This window comes from Cryptomeria japonica, chromosome 4, assembly GCF_030272615.1.
Source record: "Cryptomeria japonica chromosome 4, Sugi_1.0, whole genome shotgun sequence".
Classification (NCBI taxonomy): domain Eukaryota; kingdom Viridiplantae; phylum Streptophyta; class Pinopsida; order Cupressales; family Cupressaceae; genus Cryptomeria; species Cryptomeria japonica.
In genome coordinates this window covers 344,671,821-344,692,852 of record NC_081408.1, presented here as the reverse complement: position 1 = coordinate 344,692,852, position 21,032 = coordinate 344,671,821, and the positions used below count along the sequence as shown (strand labels likewise).

General features: G+C 36.2%; 1 protein-coding gene across 1 annotated transcript in view; it reads left to right on the top strand.

Moving 5' to 3' along the window:
* Positions 1–668: 668 nt before the first annotated feature.
* The window catches only part of LOC131063618 (glutathione reductase, cytosolic), a 186,736-nt gene continuing 166,372 nt past the window's right edge, over positions 669–21,032 (top strand). The window contains exons 1-3 of the mRNA XM_057997498.1: positions 669–1,062; positions 1,156–1,291; positions 11,744–11,808. Coding sequence (XP_057853481.1) covers positions 1,166–1,291; positions 11,744–11,808 — 191 coding nt within the window. The 5' untranslated portion in view covers positions 669–1,062; positions 1,156–1,165. The remainder of the gene's footprint in view (positions 1,063–1,155; positions 1,292–11,743; positions 11,809–21,032) is intronic.

The window sequence follows — 21,032 nt, the reverse complement described above, 5'->3', positions numbered from 1 at the left end:
GTCCTTATCCATGTCATTACTTTCCTCTTTTCCCCACTTTTCAAGTATATTTGCTTCCTTATTAACATAATTAGTCAAAAATTCTGCTTGTCCCTCTTGTCCCTATCTCCCCATGTTAATTTGTGTCTACATAATTGGTGAGTATTTTTTTTTTTAAAATATTTTATTAATTTGCATCTTATCTAGATTAAATAATTAATTCTTTACAAATAAGATTATCACATTATTTAATTTATTTTGTTTAATTCAACACAAACTTTTTCACTAGTCATTGTAAGTCAACCTAGGGAACATTTGTGTCTATTTGTGTGCAATGTTGTTGTATTTGAAAAAAACCATTGATCATTTGAAACCACACTAAAATCATAAAGAATATGGTAGAGTTATCAAAAGAATTGTCATAGAATATTTATGAGAGCATCATAACAACATTACCATAATACTACATAAACATACATCATTCGAGATCCTTTGTACATGTGTCTGCTATTCTTGATCCTTGCTGAAAAGTTATTAAATTAATTTTGACAAGACAAACATGAGTTAATAGTTCAAATAAGAACTAGTTCACAATGTGAAACCTAAAGATAAATGATACTTAAAGAAAAGTATACCCTTAGGATATATCATTTTTCCTCCATTCAAAATTCAACTGAATATCACATTTAGTTCAATTAGTTATTGTTTCCAATCTCTCTCAATTAATTTAATGACTGAAGTAGCCGAGATATTTTAGGAAGGTGTCTTTTCCGTTCAATATTATAACTAACCCCACACGATCGAATCTGACGCCACGACAGAGAGACGATTACAAGGAAGCTCGTACACGAAAATCATTTCTCAGTATTTTTGTGGGGATCGTTTGACGATCTCGGGCTACTTAAAGGCGGCGACGTATTTGACCAGGTGGCTAGTTACAATTGAGGCCATTGTTTCTGAAGAGTGGATACATTGAATCTGAACAGAGCGGATAAATTGCCATTAAAAAGCAATTGCAGTTGCTCTGGGCATTCCTCCTCGCTTCTCATTTCTTTTTGCACCATCGTGAATACAAAATATAAGGTTTTGCAAGTTCAAATTTGATGATATTTGCAAAATATGGGGGTTTTTTTTAGTGAAGGTGGGTTTCATGATGTATTGATTGGGTTTTCGCAGGAATATTCAAATGGCGAGGAAAATGATGTTGAAGGACGGCGTGGAGGAGGCCGTATACGACTTCGACTTGTTTGTGATCGGTGCAGGGAGCGGTGGAGTTCGTTCGGCCCGCACTGCAGCTGGCTTCGGTGCCAAGGTTAATACACTACTGCTCTTATCATTTTCGACATCACTCTTTCCAGACCTGTAATTTTAGAATTTCAAAAAATAATTCATCAGGACTGGGACTGTAGCACCTAATGTGAATTTAGATTCAATTTTCGGAACTTTTTCTACGTCAGCCGGTAGGCTCTCATGCCGGCTGTTCAAAAGCTTAATTTTGTGATTTGAACATGCGATCTCGATCTTTACAAGCTGAGAAGCTGACGGACTATTTCAAATAAAGTCGAAATTACTAGTGTATCCACTGTTTGGGCTTCTCCCTTTCTCTCGGCCTCTGACGAATAATAATAAACTAGTCATCTGGAGACGGCAGAGGGGAACATGCATACCATTTTTCAGAAATAGGGTACATGTGTATGGGGAAGCACCTCAAGATAGTTTTTTGAATATAAATGAACTCCACAAAATAATTTTTTTACAAGGTTTATAAATAAAATAAGTCAAAAAGCTGAAAGAATTTATAAATTAGTAAATCCAATATATGAATGGTCTAAAGACTCAAAAAACAAAACAAAAACTGGTTCATCAATTTCTATCCAATAAGATCAATCTAAAGCCCTTGGATTTCACAAGGTTTTCTCGAATCTTCATTAAGGGAGATCATTTGCCTAGGATTGTTCAAATGGGAAAGCACCTCAAGATAATTTTTTTTTTTGTGATAAGGAATTATGGTCCCTTTCCCATCATATTAACTTTGAAAAATGAAATACCAGCACATATCTTCATTACATATGCCCGAGAAGTGTTAAGACACCAGGCAAATAGAAACTAACCACTTTCATCACCTACTAATTTCTAACTATATCAGTCTAAACAACCCAGTCATAAGCCACAAATACCTAGTAGGCCTAAAATAAGGAAAGATTAAAAGCCAAGAAAATTCTAATTTACAGTTGTTTATAAAGTGTTACCACCCCTGCTGCTTGAGAGCAATGGCCAACCTTAGGAGCCTCAAACCATGCAATGTGCAGCAATGCAGAAGCCAACTTCCTTGCCTTTGCAATTCTTTCACGATCCGAGAGAGACATTGCTAGAAGGAACGGTTACTAAAAACTTTGAAATCAAACATATCACAACTCTTCTGTTTGTTCATTAACAATGCCCCTGAACTCCACACCAGAGATAGGGATCTCTTCCATCTGAAGATCTGAGTCTAATTCAAGAATCATACAAATATCCTTCAAATTCCAACAATATCAGGCATTCCCCTACTTTCTTCACTGTGGCCTTGTTCTTGACCAATCAGAGAAGATTAGAAAGAAAATAAGAAGCCACTTCTGAGTTAACATGGATCCTCATGTCAAGGTCCAAATAATCTACACCCAGAATCTCCTTTATAGCTGCTTCAATCAAACTCCTTTGAATGACAAGAATCATTTCAATGGACATCGGAGATCGGGCCTTTGAAGAACATGCTAATTTTCAGTTGGTTATTCTATTGATAAGTTGCTGTTTTGGATAAAAGCATGTTGCTGTTTTTAGAAGTCTAGTTGCTGTCTTTGATGGGGAGTATATTTATAGTCTAGTGTTTGATTTTACTGCTGACCTTATTTTGCAGTTATATGCTATATTTTAAGTTGTACGATCTGCTGGTTTAGTATTGTTTCACCCAGTTTTGAAACACCATATGATAGGTATCATCTTTAGGTGTTTTTTATCAAAGTGTATTTTAGGATTAGAAAAATCTATAAAAAAATTTCTCCTTTACTATTTTTTATATCAGAAAATTCAATAAAACTCAAAGTCTCCAATTGCACTTTTATCTGCATCATGTTTATCTTTGTTCCAACACATGCTCTCAAGTGATGGTTGGGAACTTGGAGTAGTGCGTGACAAAATATATGAATTTAACTAAGATGCACGAACTCCAGGCCCAATGCTCACTGCCACTACCCAAAGATTGACAAAATGGAGGAATAGGAGAAGACTCTCTAGTTCCACCAGTGGCTTCCATCTCCTCTCTCTGCCACTTTTTAAGCTCTTTTTTCTGCTTAAAGGTTTGCCTGTGCCATGCCCCCGCCAAAAGGAAGACATCTATGCCCTAGAAAATTGCCTTAACTCTAAGACTTCATGATTTTCTATACTAAGAATGAGCGATCAGACAGCAAGGATAGCAATGAGCAGAAGTAATCACATGGAGGGCAGCAATTAATAAAAACAAGTGAGTCCCATAACAGCAAAAATTGTTTGGGGAAAAAATCGGCAAACCAAAAGTACAAAAAATCGGGAAAATGTTGGATTTGAAAAAATCATAAAAAATAGAAAAAGAGACAAAAATTATTTTTTTAAAATACTGAAGGGCATTTCCATAGCATAGAGATATGGACAGCAAATAAAATAGAGTTTAACCCATGAATTGTAGAAAATATTTTTTTGTTGTTTATATTTATATTGCTGATTACATAGGCAAATATTTAGTTAACTTATTAAGAGGGTAGTCACCAAATACACCAAATAGTTGTCTAAGTCTGAGATCAAATAAGCTAAGTTTATGAAGTAATTGAGATCAAAACTTAACGACAACAATCCAGCTACTGTTTGGAATTTAGTAAAAGTGGAAGCCATTTTGAAGTGATCCAAGAATTTCATTTTGATTGAGGCAAGGGGTTTTGTAGGGTTAGTTCAATATTTTAGAAAGCTTATCAAATCATGTTCCACAATTGTAGTACAAATCAATTGAGGAAAAAATCTGCAATCCAAAAGTATATGATTTTTTGAAAAAATGGGTAAAAAATTGGATTATAAAAAATCATAAGAAATTGTAGAAAAATAGACACAAACTACTTTTTTAAAAAAAAACGTAAGGGCATTTCCATAGCATAGAGATATAGAGAGTAAATAAAATAGAGTTTAACCAATGAATTGTATAAAATAGATTTTTGTTGTTTATATTCATATTGCTGATTACATAGGCAAAAATATTCAGTTGACTTTTTAAAAGGGTAGTCACCAGATACATCAAATAGTTGTCTAAGTCTGAGATCAAACATTAGCTAAGTCAATGATGTAGCGGAGATCAAGATTTATCAAACAATGATCCAGCTATTGTTAGGAATTATGTAAAAGTGGAAGCCATTTTGAAGTGATCGAGGCAAGGAGTTTTCTGGGGGTAGTTCAATATTTGAGAAAGCTTATCAAATCATATTCCACAGTTGCAATGCTTTATATTGTCAGATGGCAATTTGTAAGTCTTTTATATGGGGTAGAATTCAACAAAAGGCATTTATTTAGTTGAAGTTAAAGATTAGCAAGCCATTGGTTTTGGCAATATCTAGCTTGCAACTACTATTTTAGGTAGAGACAAATTTTAATGATTATGTGTTGGAGGCTATTTTATTACAAGTATGTAAGCTTGTTTGTTGTCATTGAGCACTTTGGATATATTGCTTACATAATGAATCATATGTTGAGCAAAAATTAACTATATCAATTATAAATTAAAAATCATATATCTATATCTATATATATTATATATGTCTTCGGACGTTTAGTGTTGTGGTAGAAACACTCCATTGGTAAGGCAGTCACCAAGGTTCTGGGCCATTTAGCTCGCAAGCTTTTTGCCTTTGTTGGTGTTGAGCTCATGGATTTGAACAATTGAAGTGTGGGGAATGATGACCCCCTTGAAAATGGCCTCTTGGGAAGAGATCCTTTGTAAGTGTTATCTCTGAGATTAGACCAAGCTGAAACTTGAGATTCCTCCATAAAAAAAAAAAAAAAATAAATATGTACATTATAGATTTTACATTATTTTTAATTTATAGTTTATTATATAACTATTAATATATATTCTTTTTTTTTTGATCAGTAAAAAGCTGCTAAGGGGCAGCACCCTTGTATTAATAAAAAGATTTTTACAATGTGTTTACTTGCATAGGGATATTCCACTGCATCCCACATATACCTTTGCTATCACCTATCTGTGTGCTTACATATCTATCACCACTAACTCCTATACATTCCTTTACTACCTATACTTGAGGAAGCCCGTATAGTAACAAAACTGGGCATAAACATCTGTACCTAATAACAGTCTGCACCAAAAAAAATCTATTTCAAAATTGGGCTTACACCCCATCAGAACTGACATAGACACAAAGAAGGAAATCAACACAAAGGAATGCATGAAAAATAGAAGTCTTCCTTAGTCTTCGTCAAACTCTATCTTGGCCTCCGCACACACCTTATGCACCGCCAATGCTTTGGCAACCACAGGACATTCCGGTCCACATAATGCATGAGCTTGACCAATAGTGATCTCTTCAACATCTCTGGCATCGTTTGGAATCCATTCTTCAGCCAAGCCCAAACCCCAGTCATTCTCCCCATCCTCATTACCCATCTCATTAATGCCAATATCTCTACGACCAGTTATTCCTTCCTTCAAGACATAGCTTTCGAACTTGCCTTTCTCAAGACCTTCCTCAATGCCTGTGATTATCAGAACAAAGGCAATATTTTGGTCCTTCTCCAACCAGCATAGCTTCAGCCTCTCTGGTTCCAGGGTTTGAACAATTAGATACTTCTTGACTTCTACTCCTCCGCCCAGCGACATGTAATAATTCCGCGCCAACGGGATGCGAAAATTCCCATCTATGTTGTCCAAGACTCCATCTATTTCTCCCAAGAAAGTGTGCTGGAAAATCATTTGGCACACCTTCTTCGCCCTCAGCTTACTAACACCCATGTAGACTAGCATTGCTAAGAACATGGCTGGGATGTCCACATTGACCCTGTAGTGGTGATACGCTTTCAAGAATTCGTTCCCTAGGATCTTCACTACATGCAGGACAAGGGGGTGATTGGTCTCCATTACATAGAGTAGCCTTTTGTCCGATATTTCCCCCAAATAGCCATTTGTTGCTTTGAGGTTTCCAATAGAATGGGCGTAATTATCTTCTGTATCACACTACCACTCAGCCAAGCTCCAATTTTGATGGGATACTATGAAATTCTTCCACCTAGCCCTTCTCTTAAATAGCTGCCCATCACTCGCAATGACTCCTTTGCATGAATATAGAAATTATGTTTTTGTTATCCCTTTTTGTCTTCCAAATCTTGCTTATTTATTACGGGATATTTGCCAACTTTGCTTGCCTATCCCGATCGTGCGATATGCCATTCTCAATACAAAAATTCACCACCCGTGCTCCATATCCTAATACATTCCCTACGCAATCAAAGCATGCCGCCAACATTGGATTATTAAAATCAAACATCATTTTTTTTTCTTTCTTTGGTTCATTCTTTTTTCGATGACTTGGTGGGTCCCCACACCAAGTCATCAATGCATCATCGCCATATCCTTTCGTGCTTGCTCATCCAGCCACCCCAGTGATCTCACTTGTCCATGCAACTTGTGAATGTCACTTCACACGAATGCCACTCTATCCTCCGCATCCTCGCTTTCATCAATACTTGGATAGGTAATCACTCCAACGTACTACCTTTCCCATAAATACATCTGCCTGGTCAAACACACCCATTCACATTTCTGTACCTTATGTCACCCGTGCTAATGGTGATCATGGCCTGTGCATCTAATGATTTGTGGGCCTTGTGAGAGTGTCTATCCATCTGAATGTTGCAATTTATGATTCCTCCTCTCTGTTGTCATTCCCTTTCGTAGCACGCTTGGCTGGCTCATCTGCCATATCATTCCCTTCTCTGTATATGTGGTTGATTCTAAAACCTTGTAGATCGTTGATCAATTTTTTGATTGGCTCCGACCGCCTACTCATCTTCCAATTTGGTGCATTGTTCCTTCTTATTGCATTAACCACGATGAGAGAATCTCCTTCTAAATGACTTTCGTCTGCCCCTGCTTCCTTGCTCAGCTCTAATCCCCTTAGAGCAACTCTCATTTTTTCAATGTTGTTGGTTGTATACCCAATCGGTTTCAAAACTATCACTATCACCTTGCTCTCCTCATTCCTCACCACACAACCAATGCCGCTAGGACTTGGATTTCCCTTTGAAGCACCATCCACATTGACTTTGATCTAGCCCGTCTCAAGTGGGGGCCATTTAATTTCCTTTCGATTTGCATTTCCCTTGGTAGTATGCACAATTGATTGGGTCATCAATCCTTCGAAGATTTTGGTCATCTCCCAATCCCAATTGGTGAAGGAGCTGTCCTTTGTTGATTTATAATTGGCGGCCGTATTGGCAATTTCTACCACCAGGGCTTCAATCTTCTTTATTAGGCTTTCACTGGGCATTGCCTGTGCTTTAAACATTCTTCTATTACATTCTTTCCATACTTCCCACACAACCGCAGAGGGAATAATCTGCCATAGACATCCAAATACACCTTTTTTGTGCCATTTAGACCACATATTGAAACAATCTCTCAGTTTGTTAGGAAAAGGCATCTGCAGATTGAGTTTCATGGTGAAGTGTTTCCAACATGACTCTATTTCCAACATGGCTTTGCATACAGACAAGTGAGGAGTAGATGGTCCGCATCGTCGTTATTGCTTTTGCATATAGGGCATATACCCGGAACAGGAGTTCCTACCTTTGCCAATCTGTCCTAGGTTAGAATTCTTCCCTATATGGCCATTCATGTGAAAACACCAGCTTTGGGGAGACAATGCTTTCCCTATAATAAGCTTTTTGGCCAATTACTGTCATCCATGATAGCTTCCTTGAGTTTGTATCCCAACCTAACTTTGTACCCCCCATCAATAGAAGCACACCATGTGATCTCATCCTCTTGCTCAGTGATTCCAAAAAACCTGTTTTTTAGAATTTCTGTCAGGGCTTTTTTTTGGTCTTGAGTGTTGTCTCAATTTCTAAATTTTCAAAAATTGACAACCCCTACAAATTTACTCAAAATTTGTAGTTTTCTTCTCTAAGGCACATTTTATGAGGTTTAAAACTCGTATTTGTTAATGTCAAATCACCAGTGGGTGTGTTTGTCATCGTTGTCCAAGTTTTAGTTGGCTTTTGTTTTCATTTTCCTTCCTTTTTGTGCAATTTCAGGTTTTGAGTCAGACATTGCAAGTAGGAACTTTTTGCTATCATTGCAAGTGAATGAACCTTACTTACCAAGGAACATTTTAGTTACTTTTTAAAAAAAAGCTTACAACCTTTCAATGCTTGTTTGGTTTATGATATGCCCATCTAATATTTCTAAAGAATTATGAAAATTGTATTTACCATGAAGGTCTATGTGGTTTTGAAAGTCTTTATTTGACTCCCATGAGGGGCATTGCTCCTCAACTCCCCTAGGGGTATTGCCCTCAAATCACTATAAGCCTAACCAAGTAATAGACCAATGATTAATCATGATTATAAAAAATGTAAAATCATCTCTGTGGTTGCAGACCTCTGCATCTTCATAGTCTGTAATGTCCCCTTCTGGGTTCACCCTACAAAGGTAATGATAAATGTTATTATCTGTCTGATATATTGAGTCTGGATCTGATTTATTATAGGCCTGATCCAGTTTGTACTTGCTGTTCAACAATGGTCTTTCCCTGATCTGTATATGTATTTCTTTTTATTGATTGCTGCAGATGTTTTGATCTGTCTTGATCGTTTGTCTTCCTTATATTTGATCCACAATGAATAATACTGCTATAGCCTGCAATAATTAATGACTCCTGATCTTACCTCTATGCCTGACTGCTGGTGTAATCAGAAATGGTCTGCTATTTATGAATCTCGATCCTTATCCAGTTGTTTTTCCTTGATTGTTTGCTGCATAGGTATTTCTGTTCCTTGGTTCGATGCTTATTGAAATCTCTTCCTTATCTCCTCTTTATCTCTGCTTTAAGTCTGCTCTCTTTCTGCTGCAAATTTGCTCTTGGAATAGGAATACTATGCAATGAATGGATGCCTGAATGATCCACAAACACCTCTTATTTATGCCTTTTAAATAACATCTCTTCATCAAAATTTGCAACCCTTCTAAACAGGTCAGCTAGCAACCAGGTTTAATTATATAATTATTATTATTTCCAAACCCTTGCCCAAACCTGGGTGCTCCATAATGGAGGTCGGCCATTTAATTTAACCCAAGCACCAAACAGGTTGGCTAGCAAAGATAATAAACTCAGTCGGGCCTTTTGAATTTCCATTAATTATTTCACCTAGGGTTATTTGTAAGGTCAGTCTCCCTTTGATTTTCCATTAATTTATTGCCTTACTGTCATCTAGTTAACCTTTGATTTGTCTTACAAGGCAGGGACAAATTGGAATGCTGCAATTTCTGGGGGCATGACATAGTCAAAGTCACAGTCAAGGATTATTTTGTTTCATAGATTGTCAAAATTGGCATGTTCAATTCATTGTCGATAGGAAATGCCCTTCATAATGCAAAAAATGTATCAATCATGCCTTGCATAGATGAAATGTCCCTTACTAGGAGGCTGCCAATTCCTGTAACTTAATAATAGTTCTGATCTAATCTGATCGATGATCATGTCACTGGATGCTTTTGACTCCTTTCCTTTATATCTCTCAATGTGAGGGAGAGGTCACACCTCTTCATTATGGATGCCCTTTGGCAAGAGACACACCCTTTCACCATTAGCACCCTTTGAAAGAGTGCAACTCTTCATTACTTCCGCCCTTCGAAAGGGACACAACCCTTCACAATCAGATCTGCACTTCTTATTTAAATCAGATTTGCACTTCTGATTCCCAAATTATCCCCTTCTCAAAATGAGGTTCTCTTGTCCCTTTTATATCCCATGTTTGAGGGAGTCACAACTTTTCCTTCCATGTCTTTTGACCATTCATTATCTTAATTATATTTTAATTGTATTTAATTATATTATTTTATATTTTAATTTAAATTTTATTTTTATTCTTTTCTATTTTAATATTATTTATTATTAAATTCTATTCCAAAGTGGGGACATTACAATAGACAACTCATAGAACAATCCCATCTATTACTACCCTAGCTAAGGCCAAAGTGCAACGTAACTAGTAATCTTTTTTACTTAATTGTTCTTCTTTGTTAATGCGTTTGACAACAGAATATGTAGTCTTGAAGGCTTCAGGAAAACTTCAATAATAAATCCCTTACCTAAATACACACACCAGTCAAACATGTCTTTATTAACTCATATATATATAACCCATGTTCACTAAAGTTTTATAATGTCTATGATGAATGCTTGATCAAGGTTATCATATGAATATTTGAAATTTCCTTATATATTAAAATTTTAACTATTTTTTCATAGCTGCCCCTTGCCATCTCCCAAAAAATGGCCTTAAAAAAACCCGTCCCAAATATGTGTTCCCCTGTCCCCTGTCATTCCCATCTTGGAAACTTAAGCGAGCATAGGATATCATGCTTGACAACTGTTGATTTTATAATTCATTCTAATGTTTATTACATAAATGGATATTGCGTTGCTTATCGACCAAGTTACTTGATGAATAAGCATCACCTTTTGATCCCTTCCATATAAGATGGGGATCAAGAAATGTATTTTAGGATATTCAGGTCATTTGATGTGTTGCTTTGTTATATATTTTTTGTTCTTGTTGTTTGCCCAACCTTGTGTGAGATGTTGGAAGTAAATCCATGCTAGTGGCACAATCCCTTTTCTATCAAATTGGCAGAATTAAACATAGTTCTGTGCATATATTTGCACAACCATTAGGCGAAGATTGGAAGTGGTTCCATGCTAGTTTTATGGACTAGTGGATTTCCATGTATTTATGCATGCATGTTTTGCACAAACATGTATTTGAGGTTGGTAAGGGACCAATGCAAGTCCCACATGATCTTTCATCTTGGGTTGGTGGAGTTTGTCTACTAGTAAGGTATGACTTGCTAAGGAAGAATTATATGTTGCTAACTATTTCCTGCAAAAGGGGATGAATTGGGGACATTTTCAATTTCTTCCCTCCTTGGGGTGCATCCTTAGGGAATTATGGTGTGATTAAATTAGCTGTGTGATTGAACAATTTGTTTGACAAGTTTATTTGAAGGAAAAAATATTCTGACTGAATTGGACTTGAATTAAAGATTTTTAGATCAATGTCAGATCATGAATGAAATACTCCATATTTCTCTTAAAAATGCTTTAATCTGGGCATCTGCATTTGCTGTCTAATCTAATTTGTACACTGTTGGCTCCAGATATTATGTTGTTAAATTTTTGCTTTTATTGATTATATTATCCCAAAGAGTATGTACTCCATGGAAATCTGCAGGGTTTCTGCTTTTAACTGCTGAAGCCTATATGATTGAATTTTGGATTTATTTTAGTAACTACTTATTATCACATCTTGGATGAAGTGCGAAGATATTAACATTCTTGATGTTGTTTCCTGAGAGAATTGCCTATTGTAGCATGAATTCTGTTGTAGATAAAGTTACAGAGAAAAATGGTTTTGTTATTATACTTTTTATTAGATCAGGAATTAAATATCTATAGGTCCTTTTCTGTGCAAGGTTGCAATTTGCGAGCTTCCATTCCATCCAATCAGTTCAGAGACAATAGGGGGTGTAGGTGGAACGTAAGTATATGTTTCTAATATTAATTATATCTTTTACATGAATTGAAGGTGGAATTTTATGCAATATCAATCATTTGATTTTAAATCATTCTTGGGCTCATAGTATGCCTACAGTTTTAAATGGTGATTCACTTATTGCTTGGATATCTTAGAATTAAATGTGCTGCAATACTGGCATTAGCTTTTTTTGTCAGTGTGTTTCTCATATTTATTTGTGGTGGATATATCAATAAAGTGGCAATTCTCTTTAGCTTTAATATTAGGAGCAGTTGAAGTTGTTAACAAGGAATTTATGTTAGCTATCAAGATCGGTAACTAGCATTAATTTAAGCAGTGGAGTGGCAACTCAAACATGATTTTGAAACGATATTCTGGAGTTATGATCATTCTCATCATTGAAAACATGCCCTCCTAGGATTTCTGCTAATGATTGCATTCATTGTTGTTAGAGACAAGACTTTTCTTCCCTCCCAACTAAAGGTGTATTAGCAATCTGTGGCTGATTTTCCTAGCCAGGGTTGGGTTTCATTTGCCACTTGGCTGAGTGAATCTTGAGGTCAGTTGGATTAATCAAATCTCCTCAAGTTCAAACCTCAGTAGCTCCATAGCTAATGATAATCTTGGGTTACATAAATTTGTAATTGATTTCCTTACCATTATAAATGATGACAGGAATCACTTTGTTCTTATCTTTATTTTATTATATACTTGTGTGACATTTTCATTATGGATGAATTTGCAAATTCTTCACCATATTTTATGCTTGATATCCTTCCTATTGCATGAAAAGGAAGGGACCTGAGAGCCAATTGAAAAAGGATGAACAATCTTAATACCAATCACACATTTCGGTGACTTTAATCATAGGGGGACCAAACAAGATGGATGACAAGGAATGTTTTCTCTTAATATAAGATCAATGAAAACAGTGCAATGAAACACAAGTAACTTAATTAAAGCAACTGTGCATGTGGCAGGGATACCCAGCAAACATTAGTCTTTTCTAATTGTAGTATTGATGCATTGTCATTGAAACTCCCTTATGTGATGCAAATAAGATATATTCAATAGTTTGGACTAGATAGAATCTCATCTTGATCCTTCTAGCTTGCAAGTTGCAGGTTTGGTGACTGATGCATTGGTCCTCATCCTATGGAGCTTATGAAATTGTGATTGAGGCAATTTGGAAGATTGAAGATCAAGTTTGAGAAAATCCTCAAGGGAATCCAATCCAAAAAAATGCAGTTTGGAAGATGGTAGGCTCCTAGGAAAACTAGTAGATCAAAATCTTGCAGTTCAAATTTTCTTCATAAAAAATAGAAGAGCAGAAAGAAGACAACTCTAAATTAGAAGAATAAAGTGTTTTTGGTTGCTGTCCAATTAGGAGTAAAGCAACCTTTATTTTTACATGGATTTCATCCTAAAATTTCCCACGGTAGTAATCACCAGGGACAATTAGAAGGGGCCAAAAATGAAAGGCGACAATGAGTTAGGAAGCTTGAATGGTTAATATGAGAGCAAATGAAGAGTGGACATGTAGGTGGGACATTTTTGCCATGCTAAAGTCTGAATTGTCGATGGAGGGAAAATTACAAAAGGCTTAAACAAATGGATTTAGGAGGTGGAAATAAGGAGGGGAGCGAATAAAGAAGGGAACCTGTTACATAAACAAAGAGGATCGGCCAAAAAATGGTGGGATGAACCTAGTGGGTTGATTGATGTAGAAGTGCCCAATATTGGAAGTCTTGGTCAACCCTTATCTCGTGAATAATCAATATTGGATGGCATTGTAAAAGACCAAGTCCTGAAATGCAAAGTTCCTTTCTTAATTTGGTGTATGCAAATTTTCCCCACAGTATGGGTGACATTTAGAGCTTTAAGGAGCAAAAGGTTGCATTTTCCATGAACAATTTACACCATTGACCACCTCCAATGAATGAAAGTGCTTGAACTGTGTGCTACAAATCATACTTGCATGAAACAAGATTTACATGCAAAAGACACAAGAGCAACACAGATGAAAAGAGAGGCTGACAAACTTCATATTATAGGGCAGGGGAGTCAAGTAACAAATGATTATTCTGATCCTCCTACCCCCTAGAAGAGGAGCCCACCGAGGGTAAAACCATCTGTCGATTACATACATTCTGTCCACTGTGTTACTTAAGAGTAATGCAAAGAATTAAATCAATGAAAGAGTTACAAATATAAAAGTAATGGTCAAATGGCAATAGAAGCAAATAACAGCTAGAGATTACAATAGAGGATTTTATGATCTTATATATCTCCAATAAATATATAAAGGTGCAACGTTTATTGATATCTTTTCAAAACAATAACTGAACTAATAATAACAGGTCCTGCAACTAATTCATCTGACGTAATTGGTGTGAAACTATATACACCACCCCTCCGTAATAAAATAGTCTCCTGGTTCTCTACTCTTGGTGCTTGTGGATTGGGTTAGTGTTTCTTTGTCTGGTATCAACAAACAGCATTGCCATTTCATTTGTGGAGCTGAGGTTTCACTAAGTTGACATTTTGTGATGTTGGCAACTTTTCATGTAGTAACTCACTAATCCCTTTGTTGCCTCCCCAAAACCAATTTCATTATGGGACTCTCTTAATTTGTCATTCATGAAGTGATAGGTGGCAATCCTTTGTTGATTAGGTGAATGGGACTTTGACTTTGCAAATTGAGACTGAAAGCTCAATATAGTTTCTTTAAGCTTGAACAACCTCTAGAGTGGGCTGAGTCACCTATATCTTAATACATTTACTAATTAATTATACTTTCCTACAGGAGAAAAATGTTACAAATTAGGCCGAAACAAAAGGAAAATGAAGAATCAATAATGATTTGTCTAATAGAACAGAAAGCATGTAACATTTATTTTATTCTTAAAGTATATACTATATAGTGTAAGCATAGCCTATAGATGCATAAAAGATGGTGAACTAGTTCAATATGCTCAAGTAAATCCAAACAAGAGTAGGATAAAACCACAAGATCTTTCATTAATTGTTTCAATTTACACAATTACACTTGAAGGCTAGAAGATACATGGAATTAAAAAATGTTGAGGCAAGACTATTATTGTAGCTTTGAGCTTCTAAAAACTCAATGAGTCTTATAAAGATTAAAGATATACACAAAAAGAAAGAGATCAATTTTATCTAAGTTACCGGTTCCGGTTCAGATTCAGGTTCGGATTCGGGTACGGATTCGCGGATTCGGCAAATTTTTTTTTTTTTTTGGTACAGGTACGGGTTCGTCCGTACGCACGCGCGTGCACACACACACACACATATATATTTTAGTTTTTTTTTATATATATGTGTTCAAACTTCAAACATCAAAATTATATATGTTCATAGTTCAAACATACAAATATGAAACATACAATTTAACTTTCCCATACAATGATACATAAATGATAACAGATAAATCATAAATCATAAATCCATAATTGCCAATGCCAATAAATATTCTGATATTGATATATCGTAAATCATAAATGTAATATCATATTCATAATTTGCAAAAAAGATAATATTCAAGTTTCAAGTTTCAACTGATTCAAGTTTCAAAATGTTAAAATAAGATTAAAAAATTTTAGTCTGGGTGCTTGGGATGGTTGATCTTCCTCCATGTGAAATTGTTTTTCTAAATTCAACTCCAAGTCTTACTCTATAAATTGTATGATTCCTGGGAAGGGCACTTTACTTAGATCATGGGTTAATCTACAACCCAACTTGAGATGAATGGTTATGAGAATTAAAAGATACATGGATTCCTTTGGGACCACAAAGAAGAGGCCACATGGCTTGGAATTATTTGTGTATTGCATAGTGATTATAATATTCGTGGGAGGACTTTGATCGCTGGATCATGTTGTCGTGGTGAAGGGTGGGTGTTTTATTGGGGAGTTGTTAGATCTTGGGGTCTCTTGATTTCATGTGGGTTTGCCACACATCCTCAATTCGTCTTTTTTCTGATATGTGGCAGTACCCACAATATCCTTAGTATGTTTCATGAAGGAAATTTTAAAACCGATTCCTTCTTCCACACTGTTCGACTTTGATCAAATGACAATTATTATGGGGTGAATTTTTGAGGGAGTGTTAGAGTTAGTTTTCTTTTGAAGTCCCGTGGAGAAGACATGTGGCAAGAGCCTATTCTTTATTTAAAAAGCGCATGTAATATTTTAAGGAAGCACATGGGCTGATATATATAGCACTCTTTGGAACTTAAGCTGCTCTTTATCTTGCTAGATTTTGCTAATTAACTTAAAGGCTAATCTTATAATATGGCATTGAAAATTACAGCTGCAATGAGATGTAGATTTTTTTTCCTTTTGTTTTTTGGGGTGGGTTGGGGTGGGGGACTAAAGATTGTCATGGTTTAAGAGTTGGGATGATTGGATGTTTGTTTGGGGGAAAGTGGGGGTGAATGAGGAGTGTGGTGGGAGGAAGGTGGAGTCAACAATAGCATACCTAGTGTTAGGGCCCTATAAAATTTTTGTTTGTGAACCCAAATTGTCTTTTTGCCTATATGTACATCCTTGTGTGAGGTTGCTACCTTTGTAAATCAAATCCTTAATTCCCAAGAATGTATGTTTGTAGGGTCTGTGAATCATGCATAGGGACCCCCTCAAAGCCTCGACATAGCTTCCCCTTCATATGTTACAACTTTACATTTTGTTGATGATCCATTCATGAGGGAGTTTATTAAATGTCTTTTAATTTCCATAAACCTGGTCTATCAACATTTCCATAGTAAGTCAGATAATGTAGTGAGGGCCTAAACAAATGTTTACATCCTAGTGTGTTTGAATTTCGAGGAGTCATGTGCTCTTGGTCCAACTAGCAAGAGAATCAAATGAAGTTTGATGGCTTGATGCCCAAGTGTTGCTTGACGCAATAGAGTGATGTTCTTTTTTTTTATGAAATGATGGGTTCTTCATGTTCATGTCCCTTGTTATCGACAAGGTGTGTTGTCCAATACATGTATAATGGTCCGACACTACATGTGTGCTCGACATTCTAAGTGACATGGTATTAATATTTCAGGATGTTAGAGAGTCACCTACAATCATCCCATAGGTGTAAGCAACCAATTAAATGCCCGATGGCTTAATGGCTTGATGGGCAAGGCATTGTAATGATATTTTTTTAGGATATCGTAGGTCTTAATCCTCTTCTTCCATGGTCAACCAACAAGGGTAAGCCCAAAGGGCTAATGATATCTAGTGTTTCTGATGATGCTAGATGGGGCCAATAGGGTATATACAAAGTGGCATTTGTGTTGATTGGGGCTTGATAAGGGGCCATGCCCATGTATGGCTATTTGATAGGCACATGGATATGGCATTTATATGCATTGAAGGTTTGCATGTACATATACCATTTACAAAAGGCTTGATGTGACTATGGAGAAGCTAGGTGAAGAAAATAAAGTGAGAGCCTTTGTATATGTTGGAAATATGAAAATAGCAATGCACACCTTCCTACAACATGGTAAATTTTGTGAAGCGATAATGATGAGGTTGCTGTATAATGAATACGACATGCAATGTACAGGACAAGGGACTCGATGGTATCGATGAGCTTGGTGAGATGATGTCTTTGACACTCTTGTTGTTCATTGGAGATAGGTGGTCATTAATGATTGTTTTGTCCTTAAGCTCAATGACATTGAAGGAATATATAGGTGAGGGAGTTAAGGCTTTGCCTTTGTGTGGGAGTCTCATAATAATATTGCATTGTTTCTTTATGCCAACAGGCACTCCAGAATTGATGTAGGGAAGATTCATTGATATAATATATAAGATGGATTTAGTGTGCCATGTGGAAGGTTAAGGTGCCATGCAGGGTTTAGGTTTGAGACTATCTCGAGTTTGAAGATATACAGATTGAGATGCTAGTTATATTTATGACAAACCAGCTTGAGCTTCTAGTGTAGATTGCCATTTGTAGGTGTTTTGACCTTATCTAAATTTGATAGCTAAGGGAGTACTACGAAATGGTGTTAGGGCTCGACCATGTGCAGAAGAATGATGCCAAAGCAATGAATCGCATAGACTTCCCAAAGGGCACCATATAAGATAGAAATAGTTGGAATTTAGTGTGAAAATAGGGCATAGTAAATGTGTCAAGTGCCAAATTGAATGGTGCTCCATTTTCTCTCACTCTAACTCACCCTGAATGCATGGGAGCTCTCCTAGCTACCCTATGTACCTCCTCAAGTGAGATATTCATCTCAGGCATCCATTTTGGGTGGAAGACATGGATACTATTGATTTTTGCAGTGTTACAATGCCATGGGTTAGGGTTATGCCCTAGAGTGTATATAGCAAGGATTTAGGTCATTTTGAGGAGAGGTTGGTTCTTTTGATGGAAGCTGGAGATTGTGCAAGTGCAGGATTTTGTCTAGATTTTCAATTTTACCATGTCCAATTGCAAAAAACAGTGAAGATACGGAGCATGGGAAGGATATAATGCAATGGGTATTATGTAGATAAAGCCTCCAAAATGGTTTGTATACCTTTAGGAGAATATTAGTTTTACTTTGAAATTCTCTCTTGTCATACTTTTTGATATGATTGTAGTGGACAAGTGAATATGTGATAGCATTTTAAAATATTGCAAACATTGTAATAATCATGTGTTCTCTTCGTATGGATGTATGCTATTCTTTTGTGGATTTAAGTATGTTTGATGCATAATACTTTCTAATGTGATGTAGTATCTACATAGATGAATCTCTTGGTGTTTCCTTTTATCATTTCCCTTTGTGTTATCTATCCCTATAGCCCAAATAAGATAGGCGCCTGTCTTGGTTCCATTTAACCAATCTCACTTCATCAAAACAAATCATAAACTTCATCAGTAGTGAAGGAATAAAACACTCAAGGCTGTGTATTCATGATCTCATAATATATCTAGGTTTTATCATCAAGAGAGCTATGAAATGAGTATATATCATGAGGGTTATGCTTGCACATTTTTATCTGCTATATAGGGGTTTCGAGAAAGCTGGTTGTTCTTGGCACAGTGACAAGCTTTGGGGCCAAGCCAATAGGTTGGGTTTGGCTGTTGGTATTTTTGGTTATCCATTTTTTTAATTTATTTTAATACATGTTAAGTTTACCTTGGGATCACCCTCTCGAGTCTAAGATGAGCTTGAAGACTAGGAGATGAAACCCACTCTCATAGGGCTGACATTCAAGCGTCCAAGATTTGTTGATGAACTGATTTCATTTGCATGACAATAACCTTGGCCTCATGAGAGAGATTCTGTTTTAAGAGTTGGAGTTTCAGTTTTGGGACCTAAAGTCTAGAAGGGGGTGACAAATTATGAGGGGATGTGTCAAAGAGGGAAAATTATTGGGATCTAAGGAGAGGGAGCATTTAATGGAGTAATTGGTATGTAGAGAAACAAGTTTACAGGACTTGAGCATTCATGAGGGGAAGGGAAGAGGTTGTATAATGATGCTTATGGTGGAAGAGATAGGGATGAGGGAAGTATATAGGAAGTTGGGAGTGTACAAGCATAACTATAAGAAAGGAAGAGGAATTGTGTACAAGATGAATGGAGGGAATATGAAAAATTAATAAAGTACTCACAATCTTAGCAATAGAAAATCGAGGATTCTTATACCCATGAAGGTCTTTGGACTTATTTTAATTATTTTGTCATTGGTCTCTTGTCTTGGAGAGGAATTTCTTGAGCCCTGCATTAATTTGTTGGTTCGTTTCTCTCCATTGCTACAAGATGAGTATGTGCTTATACATTGGATGCTTTGGTTTGTACCATAAGATGTTTGTTGTTCTTGTTGTGTGGGGGATTGTCTACTTCTTGGTGTTTTGCATGGACTCCTTTCAATCCCTTTCTTAGTTGAAGAGATTGCACCCTCTACATTGCTTTGTTGTTTTAAACATTTGCAACTTTGGAAATGCATGCTGGAAGTCTCTCTTGAGTATCAACGGAAAGAAAGGCTAGATCAATGCCAAGCATGTGCGGGGACCTTAAGTTGTGTTAAAGGGACTTTAATTCCCTTTCCTTTTGGACCAAGTCCTTTGCTTTCTAAATAACTCAGCTAACGTGCCTAGCCTAATTCTGATTTGTATGTTTTTGAATGTGATCCGTGGTTTTAGCAATTTATTGGGATCAAAATCTTGTAGGACAGTATTTGGACTCTTTAAGATGCATTGTGCTGCCCTTTTCTTTTGTTCGACACCCTCATTATTGTTCTCAATGTCATCAAATCCTTGTCAATTTCCAAGAATCCTTAGGTTTGGTGGCTACTCTTTGTCTTGTATTTGACAAAATCCTCAAATTTTAGCCTCATCTTAATTCTTAGTTTTTGACGTTCTTCCTCCCATTTTTGATGGTTTGAGCAGCAAGGATCATAATTACACCCCTTTGTGTAGAAAACTATTTTTGAAGTAGATAAGAATCTTTTCTTTGCTTCGTTTGCCAATTGTTGTCTAGATACACCAATGTCCTAGTTCTTATCTAGGTTCTTATATGGTTCCAACTCTAGGCAGAGCTTGTGGGTGATGGCTGTGGTGACACTTGCAAATTGGGATTTGGTGGTAAAAGGGCCACTAGGGTCATTGTAAAATATAATTTAATAATAAATAATAAAAAAATAAAAATACAAAAGAATAAATATAAAAATTAAAATTAAAATATAAAAGAATATAATTAAATATATTTAAAAGTTGCTTAAAGCTAATGAAAGGTCAAAAGGCATGAAATGTAAGTCGTGACTCACTCAAACGTGAGATGTAAAAGGGAGAAGAGAAACTCATTTGAGGGGGGGAAGAATTCGAAAAATGAGAAGTGCGGATCTGATTTAAATAAGAAGTGCAGATCTGATTATGAAAGGTCGTGTCCCTTTGAAAGGGCAGAAATAATGAAGAGTTGCACTCTTTCAAAAGGTGCTAATGGTGAACTGTGAAAGGGTGTGTCTCTTGCCAAAGGGCATGCATGATGAAGAGGTGTGACCTCTCCCTCACATTGAGAGATATAAAGGAAAGGAACTAAAGCATCCAATAACATCACCATGGATTGATAAGATCAGAACTGTTATTAAGCTACAGGCAGTAACATCTTTGTCCTTGGTGGTATGCATGGGGATGAGTTGAGTATGTATGTTTAATATATGAAACCTGATAATGTTCTTATGCAGAATTAATTGTAATATTAATATGGA